This window comes from Protopterus annectens, chromosome 1.part1, assembly GCF_019279795.1.
Source record: "Protopterus annectens isolate FY-2018-M chromosome 1.part1, PAN1.0, whole genome shotgun sequence".
Taxonomy (NCBI): domain Eukaryota; kingdom Metazoa; phylum Chordata; order Ceratodontiformes; family Protopteridae; genus Protopterus; species Protopterus annectens.
The window spans coordinates 1,135,466,074-1,135,488,319 of NC_056726.1; the positions used below are offsets into that span (position 1 = coordinate 1,135,466,074).

The following is a 22,246-nucleotide window of genomic DNA, read 5'->3' on the forward strand; positions in this document are numbered from 1 at the left end:
TGAAGCTTATGGACTTCTATCTAACCATTGGCATAGGTTCAGAATAGAACATGGCATGATCACCATTCTATTTATTATGTTCTGCTCTAATCACTGATTAATGCAGGCAGCCTTCAAGCTGCCATTTAATAAACTCTCTTTGGCCTTTCAGCTGGGAGATCATTTCTTCTTATCAATGAATTATTTCTCTATAGCCTCAAACTAAGCTCATTGAAATGGTTTTATGAATAACTAACTCAATGACAGATCTTTCTGTTGGGCATTTCGCCCCTCTGTCCAGTTTTATCTGGCATTTCCCAATGCTTAGTCCTTGGTCCATTATAGTTTATCTACATTACATCTCTTATCTTTGCATAAAGGACTAGCTATACCCTCCTTTATGGAGATGATGATATCTTCTACTGGGAATCTAGCAGTTCTTCTATAACTATCTTTGACATCATTAATAGTATGCTAGCAAAGCAGTACAATGTCTGTGAACATCAAATTATAAAGGTTAATCTCAATAGAACCAATGCAATGGTTTTTGGGCATGCAGAAATTACTAACCTCATGTAAGGTCAGCTGGAATCTCATAGGTCCCCTGCACTGGCCCTTCTGAAAACCTATAAAATATATCAGTATCTGTCTAGACCCCTCTTTGACTTTCTTCCTGCATATCCAGAACATAAATATTAAACGTAATCCACATATATAATTCAGTCTTTGATCTTCTAACTAAACAAGGCAGGACAGCTATTGGCAAAGGAGTGCTTTTGCTCATTCTCTAATGGCCCTTCCTGTGATAGGCTCTGTTTCTGCCACAGATGCTCTCAAACTACTACATAATGCAGATCCATATGAACTGTTTTGCTGTGGCAGCAGCAAAAAAGCTATATGACTTTTTTCCAGTTAAGTAGTTGGGCTGGCTTCCCTTTCAGATTGGAATCACCGTATTTAATAAGTACACTCATCTACAAAATCCTCCATTTGGATCAGTACTGAAACTTTATGTTATCTATTTGCTAATAAATAATTTTCCAGGACTGTTTGATACTCTCATTCTTTTGCTACCACTTTGTTTTATCTTCCACAAAGGGCCATATTTTATGGTCCATCTATCAGCACTCAATAAACCCACTCAATCCAGAAAGGAGTGATGGGAGCCAGGCATTTCCAGGCAAGACAACAGCAGTACAGCGCACTGTTTGTTCCTGCCCAGGAATCCCAGCCGGCACTCTATTCCCCAGCAAGAGTTGAGAAGTAAAGAGTGGGTCAGCTTGCTGACCCTTCAGCTTATCCTCCCCTCTTTGGAGTACCCCTTGGGCAGATCTTGCTATCTTCTGAGCAGGTATACCTACACATGCAGAGTCCCTCTCAGTTTACAGTGTCAATGCACCTGGACAACACAGGCACAGTAGGCTCAAACTGAAATGGGTATAACACCTAGTAGTTTTGGCAAGAGTCACTTATGTGAAGACCCAGAACTGCCTTCTTCTTCCCAGGAGGTGCAAAGCCAGCAGCCACTCATTTCCATTCTCCCCTACCAGCTCTTACAGGCACCTGAGCCACTAGTCAATCCTGGGACACCTGTACCATTGTGCACCTGAGCCACATCATTCCTGGCTCACCTGTACCATGGTGCACTTGAGCCACTAATCAATCCCGGGTCACCTGTACCATGGTGCACCTGAGCCACTAATCAATCCAGGGTCGCCTGTACCATAGTCTGGTATTTGTCACTCGATGCCACAGAGCTTGATTGTTTGCAATCATTCTTTTCATTGCTCAAAAGTCTCTGTTCCATGTTCATAGAGCTTTTCCCTATTTTGACCCATCTATCTAGAATGTTCTCCCCAATACACTGCTCACCTCCATACTCTTGCTCTCTTGCTTCTTACTTCAAGCAGAAGAAATTCTACCTGCAACAGCAGTATGAACACAGATGCACTGTTTCTGTAACCCACACTGCCTTTTATGTACTCTGCCAATCTTTTTTCTTTGTTACCTCACTCTGCCTTTATGGTATGGGCATTTGGCATAACCAAGAGCATTTGTGTACTTAGTAGTACAAAGTTCTGCATAACTAGTTGTACTTGGTTTCTTCCCTATACTGATCAGTATTGTGTTATGTGTAAAATACATTAATTTTGACATTGTATTGATGATTATAAGTAATTGTGATTTATAGTTCATTTGTTGTACTCTTTATTATAATGCCTAGTAATTCAACTGTTTTTGTTAATGATTTGTTTTTTCAGGAAAAAGAAAGGAGATGTTGAAGAACCTAGAGGAGTTAGGTAAGGAGCAGATACAGAGAGAAGGAAGTTGATGAACAAAAAAAGAAAATTGTATGAGAATATCAGTCAAAACAGAAACCATGGGTGGCTGGAATAGAGAAGGAGGGAGTTTAAAGGGTCACTGAGAATAAGGAGGTAAGGGAAGAGTTCAAGAAATTGTATGAAAAGATATACACGATGAAGAGGTGGGTCAGTGTTTGAAGAAAGAGAAGGACTAGAGTTGAGGGAATAAGATAGGAAAGGCTGCACAAAGCAGTTAGTTCAGGAGAAGTTGTAGACATGATTAGGCATATAAAGAAAACAAAAGCTGGTGGTTCAAGTGGTTTTGCAGTTTATTATACACTAGTAGAAGTGCAGGTAGGAGAACACATGACTTAAACCTTGCTTGTGATATAAATAGAATCCACTGGAGATGGGTATGCATTCTAGAGACTATCCCTTCTCTAGAACAGGCTCCCCACTCCTTAAACCAATTCAAGTGTAATTTGGACAATTGGATGGCAACAAAAAATTCATCCCTGGCTTGGCACATGTGTCTTTAATGGACACAAGCAGCCTATAAATGGTTCAGCTCCCAGGTCCCTGCTTGAAAATACTTAATCTCCCAAGCCCCTATGTACACTTATCAAAGGTACCAGAACTTGTAGGGATGCAAGGCTGGATTTAAACAGCCCCTTGTGGTCATTAGTCTAGTAAACACCTATGAGCCTATGTAAATTTTTATAACTGGGTAGAGCAGGAGGTAGTGGTCCTAAACTCAGTATGTAGATAGACATGCTAATCATAGGATTATAGGTCACAGAAAATTAGTAGGCTATAAATCAGGAGGTCATTTTAAGTTCTAGCCATTACAATCCAATGTAATACAATAGAAGTGCTAGACAATACATGAGATTGCATTTAGAGATGACTGCCCATGTCCAGGAGGATTGTGGGTGCTATCCCCGGTGCGCCATCCACTCGTCCAGGCTCCTCTTAAACAGTGTCATAGAGATGCTCTGTTTCACATGAATTGGTAGCCTGTTCCAAAGATGTGGCAGTCACTGGGAGATAAATCTGTCCCTCCAGCATGTCCTATTTAAGTCGCAGGCCATATTAAGTCTCTGTAACAGGTAGCTCTAGACCCATTTGATTTACAGATATGCAGCAAGTTCATTAGGTATGGGTCTTGGATTGCTCTGTAGGCCAGGCATAAGTCTGCCCTTAGAGTTCTATAAAATACAGAGTATAGTGACAGGGACTTTAGTCGGTCTGTGTAAAACATATCCTGGAGCCCCTTGATCTTCTTTCTAAGAAACCTGAGATCTCTCTAATTGCTGCAGATGCTTAGTGCAGTACATACCAAATGGGGTTTTATACTCAATTATATGCTACATAAGTGCTGAGTATAGGGGGCTATAACTTCTTTTGGTCTTGAGGCATTGCCTTTACTAAGCAAGCATGCTACATGGAAAGCTTTCCTCACTACGGTAGACACACAGTGGTCTAAGTTTAGGTTGCAGTCAACCTGTGATCCTAAGTCCCTTACCACTTCATGGGTACTTAGGGTATTGTTCTTGATTTGCTAGTGTGACGGAACATTGTATGTGCTTAAGGGAATGATGATGCATTTCTTTGCAGTCAGTTTGAGACCATGACTAATACACTAGCTGGTCTGCATGAGACCCTCCTGGAGTATACTGACATCATTGAGGATTCAACGATTGCACCTAGTTTGCAGTCATCTGCAAACTTTGTCAGCCACAACCCCTTAGTTTTGAGATGAACTTCTGAGAAGTATACACCAAACAGTAGGGAGACACAGCACTGACCCATGCAGTGCCCCACTGGTAACAGGTCTGCTGGTTGATGTGGAGTCACCCACTTTGATAGTATGTGTCCAGTTTGTGAGTCAGTTGGCAGTACATCTTACAACAAAGGGGTTTATATTCAGTTTGCTAAGTTTATCAGTAATGCTTGAATGTGAGATTGTGTTGAAAGCTTTTGCCAAGTTGAGGTATGCTGTGTGCACAGATTTGCCATCATCAATGGGCTTGGTCACATTTTCTAAGAAATCTACCAGACTCAACAGGCAGGATCTTCCTTTCACAAAGCTGAATTTAGTAGGATCTAGGGTTTGGAGGTCACCTATGTCTTTATTTATGAGGTACTTAATGATATGTTCCATAGCCTTACAGATGAGGCTGGTCAGTCTTACGTGTCTCCAGGTCTGTTGCTAGGCCACCTCTGTGGAAGGGAATAACTGTAGCTGCTCATCATTCTGCAGCAACAAAGCCTATAGCTAGGCTATGATTGAAAATAATATTTTGTGGTGATGCTAGTTTATGTTTTAGCCTGCTTAGAAGACAACCTGGAATGTCATGTGGTCCCATAGAGGCTGTGTTTTTTGCCTTGGACAGGACTTTGAGGACCTGTTCTTCAGATATATGGGTGGGGGGAGTTTGGGGTAGTTTTTTTTTGTAAGTTAGAAGAGGATAAAGGAGTGAAATTTTCAACAAACCTATCAACTAACAGCTTTGCTATCTCTGTGGGGTCATTGTGTGTGATACCATTGGCCACTAGTTCTGCACATGCTTGGGTCCTACATACGTAGCTGTAAAAGGCCTTATGGTTATCCTTGGCAGTACTTGCTAGGTTTCTCTCAAAGGAGCTCTTGAAGGATTTGATAAGTTGTCTTATTTGCCTGTTGAGGCTGAGGATGGTACATTTCCATTGTTGGGGCCTTGCCTTTTTTTCTTAGACAGAAATTTTTGGGGGTTATTGTAGAGTTTGTTGATGCCAGAAGTCCATCAAGGCAGCGTGTTTTTACTTGGGGATCTGGCTTTGATTCTTTACAGTACAGTCGAGTTTATACACTTATGCAAGTGACTGTACAGGGCTTTAGTGTAAGGTTTGGTTTAGTTACCACTTCCAGCTTAGGGTAAGCTTGGAATGCATGCATACCTAAACCTAGGAATGTATAGTTTGCCTAGGTCAAGTTTTTTAGTCTGGTTTCACCTTTTGTGAGTTCTGGTGTTAGTGTCAGTTCAGAGATGACTGATTTGTGGTCAGTTTTAATGAGGGTCCAACAGTTACAGCAGTGCACCAATTGGAAATGTTGGTGAGGACCAGCTCTAGAATGTTTGTTCCTCTTGTCATGGTATGGACAACTTCTTCCAGGGCATTTGAACTCAGAAAGTCAAGGAACCTTTGTGCTAGTCAGTTTGGGCTAGCGTAGTTTTCCCAGTTGATGGTGGGATAATTGAAATTCCCCATAACTGGTATGTTCATTAGGCTTCATGGGTGTCATGAGCCATGGGGGGTATATAACTGGCTAGGACGTGAATCGTAGTCTAACCCACCATAATCTGGACCTGGAGTAACTCCATGGTGATATTCAGTCTAACTAGACAGGATGTGAATTTATCTGCAATATAGATTGAAACACCACTTCCTTTGATTTTCACATGTTCATTCTGTGGGCTAAAGGTATGAAAGGCATTGTAGCCTTGCTGGGCCAGGGTACTCTTTGAGGCCTTAAACCAGGTTTCTGTGACATCTCCATTTTCTAGTGATAGAATTGCTTCCAGAGAGTGCAGTTTTTGGTTCCTAACATTTAGCAGTATAACTCTTATTTTGTTCTGATTAATTTCACATTGGTAATGTTGTTTTCGAGACTTTACTTAAAAACAGCACTACAGGGGAGCCTTTGCCAGCAGCCAAAGGCCTAGTGATTCCAGGTGAAAACTATCTCTGGCAAAGGAGCGAGGTTTGCCGACCATGGCTTCCCAGACTGACAGAAACTGGATCCCCTTTGAATGACACCAAAAACTGTGCCAGTTATTAAAATCGATCATGTTTTGTTTATACTGTTGCATTATTCTAGGTAAGAGTAGTATGCTGCTCAAGGCTAGGGGCATACCTGCCTGGGACACATGCTCAGAGAGCTCAACCATGTCTCTCTTCATATAGTCCAGTGAGGTATGTCTCAGGTCATTCACACTGATATGAACTATAACAGAGTCATAATAGTACTTGTTGCTGAAAGACCTGAGTGGATGCATAATTTGACAAATCCTGGCACCAGACAGGCAGCTGACTATGACTTTCTCCTTGTCCAACCTAGTGAGTGTGACATCTATATGTCTCACTACTGAATCTCCAATGACAAGAAAACTTGTTTTTTGATTGTTACATCTTACAGACTTGGTAGGTGAGACACTAGTGTTGCTGTGCGTCATGGGTGCTGTGGGGGCTGTGTTAGCTGTAGCAGTCTTGTATTTTGGAGGTCTCTGGTGTTTTGGTAAGTTTTTGGAGAGAAACTCTGTGTATGTGGATTTACATGTTTGATGCACACTATGAGTTTGAGTAACAGTATACTCTACAAGGGGAATAGGCAAAGTACTTAGCAAACTATAGGCCAGTTTCACTTTCAACAGTAATATGAAAATAATGGCCAGAGTATATGTGGCTAGATTTGATGCTATTACAAAGGGTAGTTGTGGAAATATCAATTAGGGTTCATGTAAGATAGGCTGTTATGAAATTTTATGACATGATGTGAGAGAGAGAAGAAGTGTGGGTACTTTTTAAAGATATAAAGAAGATTTTTAATTCAGCACACTGAGAATGTATGGTGAAAATGTCAGGTTTTATGGACAGGCTGGGATGTATAGAGTATCACAGCTTTATACAAGGAGACAAATGTTCAAATTATGTTAAAGGAGAGAGAGAGTATCAGACAGGGTGACCTTAGCAGAGAGACAAGGTAAGGCTGTCCTTTATCCGCAGTGGCTCTTGCCTAACTTATGAAATAAGATTACAAATTAAATAAAATGAAAGAAAGTTGGGAGTAAAAGTGAAAAGAATATATTAACCTGTTAGCAGTTGCCTCTATGCATCTCTTGAAGGCTATAAAGGGGATTCTGCCTCCAGTGTTAAAGATCATATCATCTCAAGAAGTCCCTAGCAACGGGGGTGGGGAAAGGAGTTCAGAATCCAATAGGCTTGCAAAGGGACGGAAGATATATCTTGGAGTGAAGGTATATCCTTCAATGAGGAAATAAGGAGAAAAAAAATGGAGGTTGTGGGAAAAGAGATACTGTACAAGTGGACTGGCAGTGTAAATAAATTGGAAAATGTAATTTCCTGAAGGTGCTGCTGCTGTGCTGTGCTGTGCTGTACTTGATGCAACTTGCTTGACTGGACTGGAACCAAAGTCTTCTTAACACACAAAGTTTTAATGACTGTTTACTGCTGAATCAGAGGTACAGAGTTTTGCATGACTGCATCTGCAGTCTGTTTAAAGCACCAAATTGCACACTGATAAAAAAATATATATTTTGCAGCATAATACTATTTCACTGTAAGCACAGTTACTAATAAATAACTTATTTTCATAACAAACAAGAAGTATAACTGTAGCTTATAAATTTAATGTACAAAGTTTTTCCTTCACAACTGATATGGATGATGGCTTTATGGGTTTCCATTCTCCAGATACCTCAGAACCTAAGTGTGTTCCTACAAAATACCTCTAACAAAGTTTGATTTACAGTTAGTATATACTGTTCTAGTCACGCACTTTAGAGTCTGTTTTTTCCTTTTGGTATCTTTTTTGGGCTTAATACAGAAACATCTGTTGCGCTGATACTTTACTTTTCAGACTTGTTTAAGGAAATGTTTTGTTATAAAGCAGTATTGTCCTTCTGTGAAACCATTTCTGCTGATGTGAAAATCCATGCAATCAGAATTGTTTTTCTTCTGATTTTATAAAAACATGTCCATTAACAGAAGTCTGAAAGAAAACATCAGTTAGAATATGTCAAACTCTTCTGCTGATACTAAAAAACATATTTTTGAGGAACTGATACTGTGGGAGAACATGTTTTCTGAGGAAACAACTCTGTATTGCTGAGTTTATAAACTGTTCTGCAAACATGAGAAAAGCATGTAATACTTGCTTTCCAGAATTTCTTTTTAGGCTTTTTTGCTGATGCGCTGAAGAAGCCCTTCTGTTATACATATAGTACGGATGCCCATTTTACATTGCTAAACTCTATACATATATTCAATCAAACTTTATTTTATGCTTTATCTTTCAGCATATTTACAACATAATTAATTTCAATCTTTTATTCACTGTTAAACATACTCTAACAATTTCCTCTCTTTATTTTCAAACATATTCAAGACACTTTACACCGATATGTATTTTTTATTGGATTATATATAAAACGCGTTAGGAAACAAAACCTTTAGTCTTCTTTTGATACAAGTCAAAATGCAATTTTACACAGTCAATACAATGATATTAAGCATTACTACCAGAATCGAGTGTATCTAACAACTTTTTATTTTGCAGACCATGCTGTTAAAATATTCCATCAGTTATGGGCTGTGTACAGTATAGTTTTATTTTCTAACTTGATTAATTTGTTTTTTTTTTTTTTTTTGCAATCACAGAATTTGCTTTATGACTTAGAACTCTTTCATTAACTGTTTGCAACTGTTGAATTAACTGTTTACTTTTATTAATCATTTTATATCAAAAAATTAGAGATAGACTAATCTCTATAAGAAACTAGAACTATGTACTACTGAAAGCAGTATTTAGTGCAAAAATATACAGTTTTAATGTCATTTTAACCATAACATTGTGGCTATATCTCTGAACTGCCCATGCACTTTAGTTGACAGTGTAGTGAACATCTTAAACACTATGGTAAAGTACTGAACTGGGTTTAGATAATACATATTTGAATGTAATTATTTCAGAATATTTAATACTTGATTTAAAAAAAAACATGATTTATACACTGTAGAATGCTATTTACATATTAGTCCATTAGCTGTATATTAGCTGTATGAGTATAATATTTTAATATAATTTTTCTCTTAATGGGGAAACCAATACTGGTACAGATAAAATGGTGGTCCAAAATCCAGTGATAAAATTACAACTAGTGATAAAATTACAACTTGACAAATTACTTTTGAATTTGTTACATTATAATGTGTCCTGTACAGTATATATCTACACAGATTGTTTGCTACTCATGCATTTCAATCTAGTAGGTACCCTGGACCCATTTTTTAAATATAGTTTTTACACATATTTATTAGGCATTAATTTTATTTACACTGAATTATTTTGCATTTGCACATACAAAGACTGCAAAGTACATTTAGTCTAATCTACAAATTTAGTAACATTAAGCAAATTTTTTTGAACATTTTTATGCCTCTTTAGATGTAGTGGAATTGCTACCATAGGCATGATCTGCTATTTTAGGTATTAAACTACATACCCAGCAATCAGAAACATTTATACCTTTTGCATACCAAAATTGTCTTGCCAAAAATATTAAAAATAATGACCAGTCTTGCTCATGTTTTCACCTACTTTTACATATCTTTACTCTCTCTGTTGTATAGCTTTACAGTTTAACAGGTTGTAAATGCAGTTTAATACTAAGCCATACAATAATAATTACCATGATAGCTATTATAAACTTGTAAAATATCTTGGCCTGTCAGCAATAGTGACCAGTCTTTCTAATGCACTAATACCTGTTTTCCCTCTCCCCTATAAGAGCACTGTCAAGAAGGAATGAGATATTTTGTCTTCCTGTATCTCTATTTTAGATACTTCTGTAGTACTGCTTATACAGTCAATGTAAAACTCAGAAAGCACCACTACCCCTCTTGTATTGCAGTATTATTTATTTGCTTTATGCTGTGAGAATAGAATGTATACCAGCCCAGAAATTTGGCTATACATTTGCTTTATTAGGTTAAACTATGGACCTTTGTCTGATTTGATAATTTGTTTATAAAGCTTTTGCTGTTTACTACTAATAATAGGTATTTATACTTTCCTGAATAATTTATTTGAACTGTTTGTAAACTACAGCCCATCTGCTGGCTGTACTTGATTACTACAAGGCCTGCCACTCAGCAGTCCTCAGACTGAATCGATCCAACAACCTCTGCTTCCCGGCCAGCTGGGACTACAGGCATGTGCTACCAAAGGGAAGAGGAAGGGCGATGATCTTAGTGATTTATTTACTAAAGTATGTACAGATAAAGCCTTCAGCACTGTGCCTTAGAAAATTTACAGAAAATATCTGATAACTTTGTTTTGAGGGTGAAGAGGAACAGAATTGGAAAGGAAGAACTGAGTGAGGAACGTAATGTGTGGATGAGATATGCCCAAGTTTAGGAACATAGCAACATAGGAACAATGGTAGATGAGCAGTAAATGAAACAATAAGATACCTACAACCATATATATACACCTGTAAAAAGAGACACAAGTTATTGGCAGTCTTTACAAGCACTCAACAGTGCCCACATACAAAACTGAGAAAGGAGTATAGAGTGGTAGTAAATATGGTGCAGAGACTGAGAAGCATGGCAAATAAGATGGTCAGATGGAAAATATGGGAAAACAGGTAAGAGAAGGAAGAGAAGAAATATATTTACAGAGATAGTGTATGCATTAAAGCTAGACCTGCAGGAACTATGGAAGGTGAAAGTAAGTTTTAGGGGACCACAGCAGATTAGAATTAGGGATAAGATAAGTGAGTGAAAGGTGTTAGAAAAATGGGAAAGAAAAAGGGCTGTGATATGTAGAGCAGATTCAAGAAAATAGGGGGAGGGGTTAGGACGTATAAATAGATAAGAAGGGTTTTTGCTGTGAAGAAGGGGAAACTTGGTTGCATACAGGGGAGTTGTCAGGAGGATACTGGGGGAATGAAATATAACAATAGGAATGCTGGAGTCGAGAAGGTAAGAAAAAAAGAATTTGAGTGAGGAGAAGTAAGAAGAAAAATATGGCACATATATAAGGATCTGGGTGGAAAGGGAGAGGCAATTGGTTTTGGTAAATTGAGAAGTGGATAAAAGAAAATATTTTTTTTTCCCGTGCCTCCACTAAAAATGGGCTTCTTTTCAGTCAGACTTTCCCTGTAATCAAACATCAGTAAATAACTATAATTGGATGAGTGACGAGAAATGGAATAGGACAGGAAATGGTGAAGGCCTTAAAAATTTCAGGGCCAGTGAGGAGCCAGGATGTGAGGTTGTCACATAGCTGGTATAAGACCCCAAAAAGATTAGCTAAGGAAGGTCAGCATGAAAACCCAGAGTGTTGAAAATACAAGGAACAAGTGTAGACAATGTGCATTTGTAGCGGGTTATAAAGTGATACAACACTGGAAGATCATGAAAGAAATATTGAACAAGTTATATAATAAAGTGGTAAAGGAGTGATGGTTATTCTGTTTATTTATGGTACATGATAGGCATGGGGTGTGTTGGAGAGAAGAAAGAAAGAAAAAGGCTGTTAATGGCAAGATGGTTGAAAATAGAAACTGGGAAATTGCTAAGATGTGGAAGTCATGGGGAAATCAGCCATGTACTGACAGAGGAGACAGGGCAATGGATAAGGCAGGTAGCATGGAGTGAGTATATCAGAAATTGGGTTAAAGATTAAAACAGAAATTGGATGCACTGCAGAAATGAAAGCAGCAATGGTGAAGGAGGGAGGGTCAGTCAGCAAAAAGAAGTGAAATAGGTTGTAATATCAGAAAAGGGTAGAGAGGTAGCAAGGGGGAGGAGATTTTGTAATATAGCATACAAACACTGATGGATGGAAATGTGTAATATGTAAATAACAGACATGTGCCAATATATAAACGTTTTATGTAGGCTGATATTGCATATAATGTAATTATCTCAAATTTATGATGCAATGCAAATATATACCGGTGTTTTTTTTATTTGACTTAATTTTTTAACGTGAAATTTTCAATGAAAAAGATTTAGAGAAAAAAAATGCTCATTTATGTCATTCTACATCTGATTGTTTCCTTTGTAGCAGTTCATCTACAAGGCTTGGATATTTTGCAGGTTATTGTGTCTTAGCAGATCTCACTAGTTTAATATATCTGCATCATTTCTGAGCAACTGGAGCAGTGATGGCATAGTATGATAACTGCATTTTTGTGAAAATATGTCCTCTGTGGTCAAAGAAGTATGTATGACCACCAGGAATATAAGTAATTCAAAATGTGTTTTTTGTTTATGAAAATTAAAATATGTTATGCAAAGCACAATATAAAGCTTACTTTCCTTTCCTCAAGGGCAGGACATTAACAGAAGAAGGTCATTTCTCATAAAATCAGTGTCTGTAACTGAAAATGGCTTCTACTCCACAGATTCTGATTACAACCCTGGTTCTGTTTGCTTCAGCTTGTCCGTGCATTTCAGGTAAGACATAAATCAAGAAAGTTGTTCTGAACAATGGTAAGCATTATTTAGTGCTGTGTTTTTGACTAAATCACTTTCTTTTGTACAACTAAACAAACAAAAAATATTTAAAGAAAGATAAGGTTTCTGAAACATTGAAACATATGTTTGTTCTTAAGACTCATAGCTTTTAATTAACATTAGCCACAGAAAAGGTTGCTGACACCTAGCTTACCCAATAAAGAAAATATACATTAAAATACATTGCCAAAATACCAAGTTGAACATATTTGCTCTTTAAAGACTTAGAATCTAGATTGATTTGCATTGCTCTGTTTGTTTCCACAGTATCAGAAATAAAAATGTCATGTAATTTTACAATCTTCCTTCTCCTAGCTTGAATGGTTTGAAAAACAGAACCACCACACTAGCTGTGCACCTCTTAAAATAAGATGTACGTGTCTAGGTGTTTGATGTGGAGTGATAAAACTTGACTAACCTCCAGATGACATGAGTTCGAATAGTGTCTCATGTGCTGGAGAATCCAGAGAAAAGAGGGTGGGAGTAAATGGCTTACACCCATTCACTCATCCTGGGAAGGGTGCTAGGTTTCTGAGTGGATGACCTACTTCTATGTAAATAGAGGCATAAACACAACCAGTTGTCATACGACTTGGTATGTGGCCTTGGCTGTCACAGGCCAGTGATGGTAGCATCCACAGAGCATTTGTGTGGGAGCTTGCACATACCAGAGAGAAGCCACAGCATGCCTGCACAGTGACATGAGTGCCCATGTTGTTTAACAGTGCTGGGGTTATGACCAAATAGAAACACCCCTCATGGCTGATGGTTACCTTTATCAGGCATGCTGTGCATTGCTATTCCACAGTAATGGGGAATAAATGGGCAGCTGCTCAATCTTCAGGAGGCACAGTGGCCAGAAAAAGGATATATATAACAAAAACACAATGAACTGCACATGCCTTGTGATGTATACCTGCAGTCAACCTTACCTAGAGGTTGGTTGGGGATTACACCCTGTAACTTATGATGATCTAATTCTATGAAAGGATAGGGGATTAAGGTTGGTGCAAGTATGTATTGCAAATGGTATTAATGTAAATTATATTTAGCAGATATGGTTCCATTGATGCATGACTTGAAAGCCCTAATTAAATTATCTTTTGGAGGGGTAGGTATAGTACAACAATGCCAAAACTGTCCCTTAATTAATAAAATATTTAGAATATGTGGACTTACACAAATGCTATTTTCCACTGTCCCATGAGCTGAGGCAGAAAGATCTGTCTTGCCTCACTTGGTTGATCAATGTTCATGTAATTAAAGGTGCACAATAAACCACCATAACTCATTTGTGTAAATGAGTATTTCATTATCACTGAACATTGTTTTGTGGTACATTACAATAAGAATGAAATACCATTTAATGTTAAATACTGTCTCTTCATCCAACTACAGTGTAGGAATGTAACCAACAACATACAAAAGTTTTTACCAAAGCACGATCTCTTCAGGAAGAGGTCACTGTGAAGTAAAATATAACATTTGGGTAACCCACATTCTGTATCTCATTTCCTTGCTGGAAATTTGCATTGTAGTTGATGAAAACGTAATGCTTGACTTGTGCCAAGTATGGGGCTGACAAGAGTAGCTCAAGGCTCCTTTATGTTTTCTGCATTGCCTTTCACTGTGTTCAGATGTTGCATGTTTGAGTGGAATCTGTATTGGATCATCAGTGAAACTGTTATCACAGACCGGTATATTGCTTACATTCCATCAAACTACAAAAAAGAAAAAATAAATAAAATAATCATCCTTTCATACACTAACTCTGAGATTACACAACACTGCAGGAAGGATCAAACTTCCTTACCTGACTGCTACCAAATCATAGATTAGTACAAGGCTAATTAACCTCATGGACAATTTTAAGACTAGCTAATTACCCCCTATGAGAATCAAACCATGCATCTTGCACTTCTAAGGTAGACGCATTAACCATTACACCATCCTCCCAGTGAAATCTCACTGAACTACATGATACTGTTCCAGTTAATCAGGTATTCAAGTAAAAATATCTTACAAAGCGAGGACTAAAGAAACAATAATGACATATTTAATGACTCAGTTTCAAGACAGACAAATTTCAGCTGCAGTATTTTGTGGTAAGTTGTTTTGAATTATTTACAGTTTAGTTCTTTCTCAACTATAACCAAAACCAAAACCATATACAAGAAAGTATAAAACGACTATCACAGCTTTAGAATTAGAGGACAAGTGAACTTGTGGCTGGAAAATCACACCAAAAGACTAGCACACTCAATGCTTCTGCTCGGGCCCAGACCATATGGCTGATAATTGTGAAAGTGCTCAGTGTGCATTTAAGAAACTGTGAAGCTAAAACCTTAGTTAAAATGTCTGAATGTGTTACATTTCACTTTAAATGAAAAAAAAAATGTAGAAAAAAGTCTAAACAAAGTACTTCTACAATTCAGTATAGTCACCTATGATGGCAAAATTAAAGAAACTGATTCAAAACTGGGTTGAACAAATTCAAATAATGAAGGACTCTGGGCTTTTATGCTGTGGTAATTAGCATCTGTTAAATTCCACTGAGGGAGGTGCATCTACTGTGTGACGCCCTCGCCATGTCAAAGGAAGTATTTGAAGCCAGCCAGAAAAGTATTAATGCAGTCTCCTTCAATGCTGCTGACACATAATAACTAAGTAAAAGTCACCTCTTAAAGCACCTGTGCTAATTGATCCTAAATTTTAAATCTAGACTGTTACATTATGGAGAAGCCTGCTGCCACAACAGCAATAAAGGCTACCATTATGCATTGATAAGCTGCCATTTCCCTTATACATTTTTCTGTCTGCTTTCATTTGCAGAATATTAGTGAAACAGGATCTTTTGGCAGATTCAGCAGTAACAAGGACATATCCTTCATCTTTCACCAACATTATATTTCAGAAGTAAAGGAGAGTAAGCAATGGGGGGTGGGCGGGCACATATAAGACTGCTTTCAAGAAAATGAAATCTTCACAAAATGATATCTGCAGACATGTTACCCTAATAGTGGATGAATAACTGATTTCTCAATGTCAACTGTCCGAGGGTCAAGATGTTGAGCACCTCCACAGGAAATCCTTGCCACAGAGTTGTGTCGGCAGTGATGCTCTTTTACTGGGTTATTTCTCCCTTCTTTGAGGTGGTGCAAGAGCAAAGTTGGTATATATATATATATATATATATATATATATATATATATATCTAAGGCCAAGGGTGTGAGGGGATTACTCCACAGACTGGATAAAGGGGAACTTGCTCCCTGCAAAACCACTTCAAGTTTACTTTTTCACCATTTTTTGGGGGGGGGGGGTATCAAATTTGGTAATTCCGATTGTCAGCAGCTTTATCTTATAAACCTATAGTGGAAGCCTGCAGATAAATTATATTTAAATTCTGAAAAAGACAGACCAGAAAAAAAAAATAGGTAAAATCTACAAAGCAATCATGTGCAGCCTATGAAGTTAAAGTATGTGCTGCCTACTTTTTTATTTTTTATTTTTTATTTTATTGTTATTGTACGTGTTGTTACATTATTATTATTACTATTTACTTTTTCCCTGTTATGGAAGATAGTACTGATAATGTTTACAGCCAGTATAGAACAGCAGAGAGGAATAAAGGCGAAGAGTCTTACACATGAGCCAGCTTTCACCAGCTCCTTTCTCTATCTTCGGGTAATATGGTGAATGCTAATTTTTTTAAGAATACATATTCATATACTCAGCTACTGTGTGAAATGTCATAAATGTAGTGCTACCATCTATTTTCCATTTCAAATGGCAGTTTAAAACTACTGTTTATTTTAGTTAAGGCACTCCCATGTGTGGTTTATCAACGTACATTTAAATAAATGGCTATCATCCCTTAGATGTGAATGTAATGCCAAGGAGTGGGACATTTAGGAATTAATGCTTCATGTAGGCTTTTGCTCTTTTGATGTCTCTAACTTGTTTCTTCCAGTGTTTTTTTTTTATTTAATTTTATTTTATTTTTCTTATCTGGAACTGCTTAACAAAATAAAACAAGGGGAAAATACAAAATGGTATATAAATTTAAAATAATAACTGAAATACCATGTAACTGCAATACAGAAATAAAGAACAGGCCCAGTATATGTTAAACCGTTGCCAGTTTCAATCCTGACTAAGGGATAGCTGTGGTAGGATTATGCAGCTCATAAAATGTATGTTTTGTGACAAATGCTTTAAACTCAGGTCAGCCTATATTCTACTACTAGTTCAACATTTTTCCATGTAGTTTTTCTTGTTTTAAAGTAGCTTTAATGTGAGCAAAAAGCTATAATAACATTGAGATGCTACTGTATTGCATTGCAATAACTGCTTAGAAATCATGAATGGGATTCAGAAAGTAATTAATGAGAGTGGTAAGCCTTACCACCAGTGGGCTCCCTCCTCACTTTAACCCTTTCCATTGCAGACTGCAGAGACCACCCTACTGCAGTGAATTCTGTTTAGCTGTAGCATCAGCATGTTGGGCAGTCCTGCTGGTCATAACAGATGGTAATGAGACAATACGGGGAAGCAGCTTATGCTAATTAGCCTCATGATTTCCCCTGGAAATGAATGTGGTTACTGATTTACACTGCTGAGTGATTCAGAGAATAACTGAGCTACATGAATTACCACAGACAGCAGTTAAAATTTAACACCATCAAAATATGGAGTTTACCCATTAGCTTTAATAGAAGAAGCTGGGGTGTAGGTAAGTTCAGTGAAGCTCAATGGACATGTGTGGGTGGGAGGTGTAAGTGTGTAAAGTGTGTGTATCTGTCTTGAAGTGTGTGCGTGTAAGTGTATATCTGCCTGGGTGGTCATGGAAGGGGGATTATATAGGGTACCGAGTGTGTGTGTGTGTGTGTGTGTGTGTGTGTGTGTGTGTGTGTGTGTGTGTGTGTGTGTGTGTGTGTGTGTGTGTGTGTGTGTGTGTGTGTGTGTGTGTGTGTGTGTGTGTGTGTGTGTGTGTGTGTGCGTGTGTGTGTATATCTGCTTGGATGATCACAGTAGGGGGATTATGTAGGTACTGACTGTATATGTGTGTTTGTGTGTGTCTTTCTGTGACAGTGTACATGTGTGAGTGAATGGGTGATTGTGTTAGTGAGTGTGTATGCATCTGTGTCAGATTCGATGCATAACAGCAGTTAAAATTTAACACCATCAAAATATGGAGTTTACCCATTAACTTTAATAGAAGAAGCTGGGGTGTAGGTAAGGTCAGTGAAGCTCAGTGGGCATGTGTGGGTGGGAGGTGTAAGTGTGTGAAGTGTGTGTATCTGTCTTGAAGTGTGTGTGTATAAGTGTATATCTGCCTGGTTGGTCATGGTAGGGGGATTATATAGGGTACCGAGTGAGTGTGTGTGTGTGTGTGTGTGTGTGTGTGTGTGTGTGTGTGTGTGTGTGTGTGTGTGTGTGTGTGTGTGTGTGTCTGTGTGCGTGTGTGTGTGTGCGTGTGTGTGTGTGTGTGTGTGTGTGTGTGTGTGTGTGTGTATATCTGCTTGGATGATCACAGTAGGGGGATTATGTAGGTACTGACTGTATATGTGTGTTTGTGTGTGTCTTTCTGTGACAGTGTACATGTGTGAGTGAATGGATGCTTGTGTTAGTGAGTGTGTATGCATCTGTGTCAGATTTGATGCATGGGGTGTCAGTGTAAACAGTACTGCCACCAAAGGGAAGACAACATCAGTGGTAGAAAAATGTGCTTGAGAAACATGCAAATGAGCAAATAATGAGGTCTTAAGCTAGAAAATGTATGAGAATGCTATGATTTTTATTTGTTTTTCCTCTGCAATGGTACAATAAAGAAGAAGTGCCTTTGGCACACATACCTTGTTGCTAAGCTGCTGTTCTCATGTTTTCATGCTCTTTGTATTCCAGCTATTGATTCCACCATTGTTTCTTCAAACTGATCATGAAAAAAATGTAATAAAATAACGTTTAGTTGCCTTGGCTGCAGTTTCCCAATGCCACATGCACAGCTGTGTGATTTTGGCTTTTGTACTGCATGTTGATGACATAACTGAGGGGAAGGGCTTATCTGTCAAGATTCTAGAAAGTGCCTGTTAAACTGAAGGATGCCAAAGGGAGAAAAATCAGTAAAAATAATGAATGGAAGTGTAAATATTTGAAAATTTTAATCGCAATATCATTATAAAATTCAGATGTATTAGGATTTTTTATTCAGCTAAAGTGGGAAACATGAAATGAATTAGTAAAAGCTAAGCTAACCTGGAAAATTGTCTTAAGATTCAGTCAGTTTTGATTCAAGTTAACCAAGAAATTATCTCAAGTGAGTTGAAATATCTGCTATTGGGAATATGCTATGTTTATTAGTGTAACTGTTATTCAACTTCAGAAGCCATTGTACCAAAACTGTGCTTAGTGCTGGTAACAGTGGCATGAAGAAATACAGATGAATGTTTAAAACTTTCAAGAATGCCAATCTGATATCTCCTTCCTCCATCCCAGTCAACTATCTATTATCTCATGTCAGCAAGCTGCACTGCGCATATCGTATGCCTTCACGAGTGAGCTTCAGGAAGCCCAGAGATGTCAGTTCTCATGTCACTTTTATGAACATATTTTTGGATGTGTACAATGCTCTTGGACATCTGCTAATTCAGTGATGAAAGGAATAGTGCAAAATGACTGAAACAGTGTTGTGCTTACTTCATTAAGTAATATCTGATGGTCATATTAAATGAATGTACTTTCTGCCTCACTACAGAGAGACTGTTTTGCAGAGTTAAATATCATCATTATCACATTGTCATCATTATTCTCAGAAAGAATAAACCCTTTTTCCATTTTTTTCCTAAATGGAGTTGGGGTTCCACCTCTCTCGATTCAGGACCAGTGACCTGCCTTCTTCAACAGACATGCCTTACTCTCACAGGTCTTTTCTCAAGCAATCTATCCATCCTTTGCCTAGATGTCCTCACTTACTCTTGCCTTCTTCCTGTTTCTTCAAACTCTACTTCACCAAATTGCCTTCTGCTTTCCTGAACTTGTACCAAAACAACTGTAATCTATTCTCTTTGACCTTCTCTGCAATTGGAGCTACCTGTGCTTCTGGTCTTTTGTCCTTCCTTATTTCTTCATCTGTCCCACAGTGTGCATCCTGTCACCCATCTCAGGCACTTCATCTCCATCAGTTCTAGCTAGCTCATCTGCTCTAACTTTACTGCCCAGGTTTGTGTACCATACAGTAGTGCTGGTCTCACCACTGTTTTGTGCATGTTATTTTTCAGTTTTTTGCCATATTTCTGCCATGCACTACACCTGATACTCTTCAGAGTAAAAAGTAACCGGTACTTTTAATTAGAGGTCTAACAAATTTCTAACAAATGTCTTGCTTCTCTCATAGTGCTTCCCATTTCAATAATTGTATGATATGTTATAAAACTGCAATTAAAAGCAGTTACAGACCTGATGGCCTTTATTGGCAAAATGTGAAATAAATTATAAAGTACTGAGCAAGTGAAAGTGCCAAATGCTTTCCTGTGTTTTGCTGTAATACCCCTGTATGCTGAAATAAACTTATACGTTATTATGTTATTTTATTTATTAGTAGGTTCAAAATTATGAGAGCCAGTTAGAATAATAAACTAGCAAGCAGGCAATGAACGCAACAAAGAGACACCGATATCCAGTAGAAAATAATAACCCAGGCAAACTCTAAGGCTGAGGATGAACAAACTCAAAACTTTAATATCACAAAAACAACAAATAAAAAATAATAAAATCAATTATAATCAGTTGGTAGGCACTTTCACAGTCAACAGACTGCTTCTTCAGATCTAATAGTGTATTACATCTGCGCCTATTTAAACTCAAAACAACCAATCACCAATACCTACCAATTAATCTATCTAAAAACTCTCTAATCATTCTCTAACATGTAATAAAATCATATCAGTTGTATACATCATCATCTTAAGATATTAAAAAGAATATAAAATTATCAAAATATCCCTAAAAGTTATATTTTCTTACATCAGCATATATATATATATATATATACACATAGACACACATATATATATATATATATATATATATATATATATATACACACACACACACACACACACACACACACACACATATATATATATATATATATATATATATATATATATATATATATATACATATACACACACACATATATATATATATATATATATATATATATATATATATATATATATATATATATATATATATATATATATATATATATATATATATATATAAATAGATAGATAGATTTACTAAATTCATGTAAGACTAAGTATAGGTTTCAGGGTAATTTGCTCATTTAAACCAGGGGGCCTATCTGCATTAAGGCACACTATCCATTCTTGCTCTCTCTTCTCCGTGAGATTTTTAAAATCACCACCTCTTTTATTGGCTTCTAACACCTCAAGAACTAATAATTTAAAATCATGCCCTGTCCAAACTCTGACACATGTACAAGTAAAGCACTCTTTACCTATTATGTTTTACATCATTCACATGTTCTAAGACCCTCTCTCTTAGGGACCTGTTCGCCTTCCCTACATAAAACATGAAACACTTTGTACGAAAAGCAAAGTAAATATAGTTCTTGGTTGCACAATCTGCATAAAGTGTGGTACAAATTCCCATTGTAAATAGATTTACAGGCTTTACAATGCCAGCAGGGATATGTTCCTTGTCGTTGTGAAGGGGGTATATAACAATCTCTCATGTTCTTATAGCAGAGTTGTCTCTTCAGTAATGACCAATTCCTAAAACTAAACGGTGGTGCTTCTCTGACTTCACTTAACCTGTCAACTGCTCGTAATATGGTCCAGTTCTTTTTAACAGTATCACATGTGGTCCGTACATTACTGCTTTATGCAAGAGTCATCCTAACATTGCCCCTTTGACTCAGCTCTTCCTTATGTCCACTGTCTTGTCTAAAATTCTCAGGAAAAATATGGTCTCCTGACTGTATTCCTTGCTGATTTCAACTCTAATCCATCCATCCACTTCACTCTCACTGCACCCTCTGTAAAAAAATCCTTCTTCAAATCTAATAAAGCTCTAACATGTTGTCATCATTGTGCAGCCTCGTCACCCTAAGTACCTGGCCTTTTATTATATTCCTAGGTATGTGACGAGGGTGCGTGCTTGTTTTGTGCAGATGGGTATTCTTTTTGCATTGCTTCTTAAATATTGATGTCTTAAAAATGCTTAACGCTTCCCTGGTAATCTTTACATCCAAGAAATCTACGTTTTCCTTGGAGGCCATATAGTTGAACTTCAGAAATGCAGTAGTTGAATGCAAATCAACAAATGAATTAATTAATTCAAAAGGTCCCTTCCATAAAATAAACACATCATCCACTCTTGTACCAGGAAATGTACTTAGTAAATACATTATTACTAGTCACATGGTCATATTTTCATTGTGCTAACACAAGGTTGGCGTAGCTATTGGCACAAGCTGCACCCATAGCTATGCCAACATTTTGTAGATAAAATTTTGAACAGTGCCTTTTAGGCAGCAGTATTCTCAGGTAATTTTTGGGGTTTTGAAATTTTGCCAGGTTATTACTTAATAATAGAAAGACAGCCTTAGAATAGTTTCTGAA

General features: G+C 37.4%; 1 protein-coding gene across 1 annotated transcript in view; it reads left to right on the forward strand.

The window, feature by feature from the left end:
- LOC122815721 (deleted in malignant brain tumors 1 protein-like) overlaps positions 1-22,246 on the forward strand; it is a 787,040-nt gene that overhangs the window by 51,035 nt on the left and 713,759 nt on the right. Inside the window, exon 2 of the mRNA XM_044088475.1 lies at positions 12,407-12,533. Coding sequence (XP_043944410.1) covers positions 12,464-12,533 — 70 coding nt within the window. The 5' untranslated portion in view covers positions 12,407-12,463. The remainder of the gene's footprint in view (positions 1-12,406; positions 12,534-22,246) is intronic.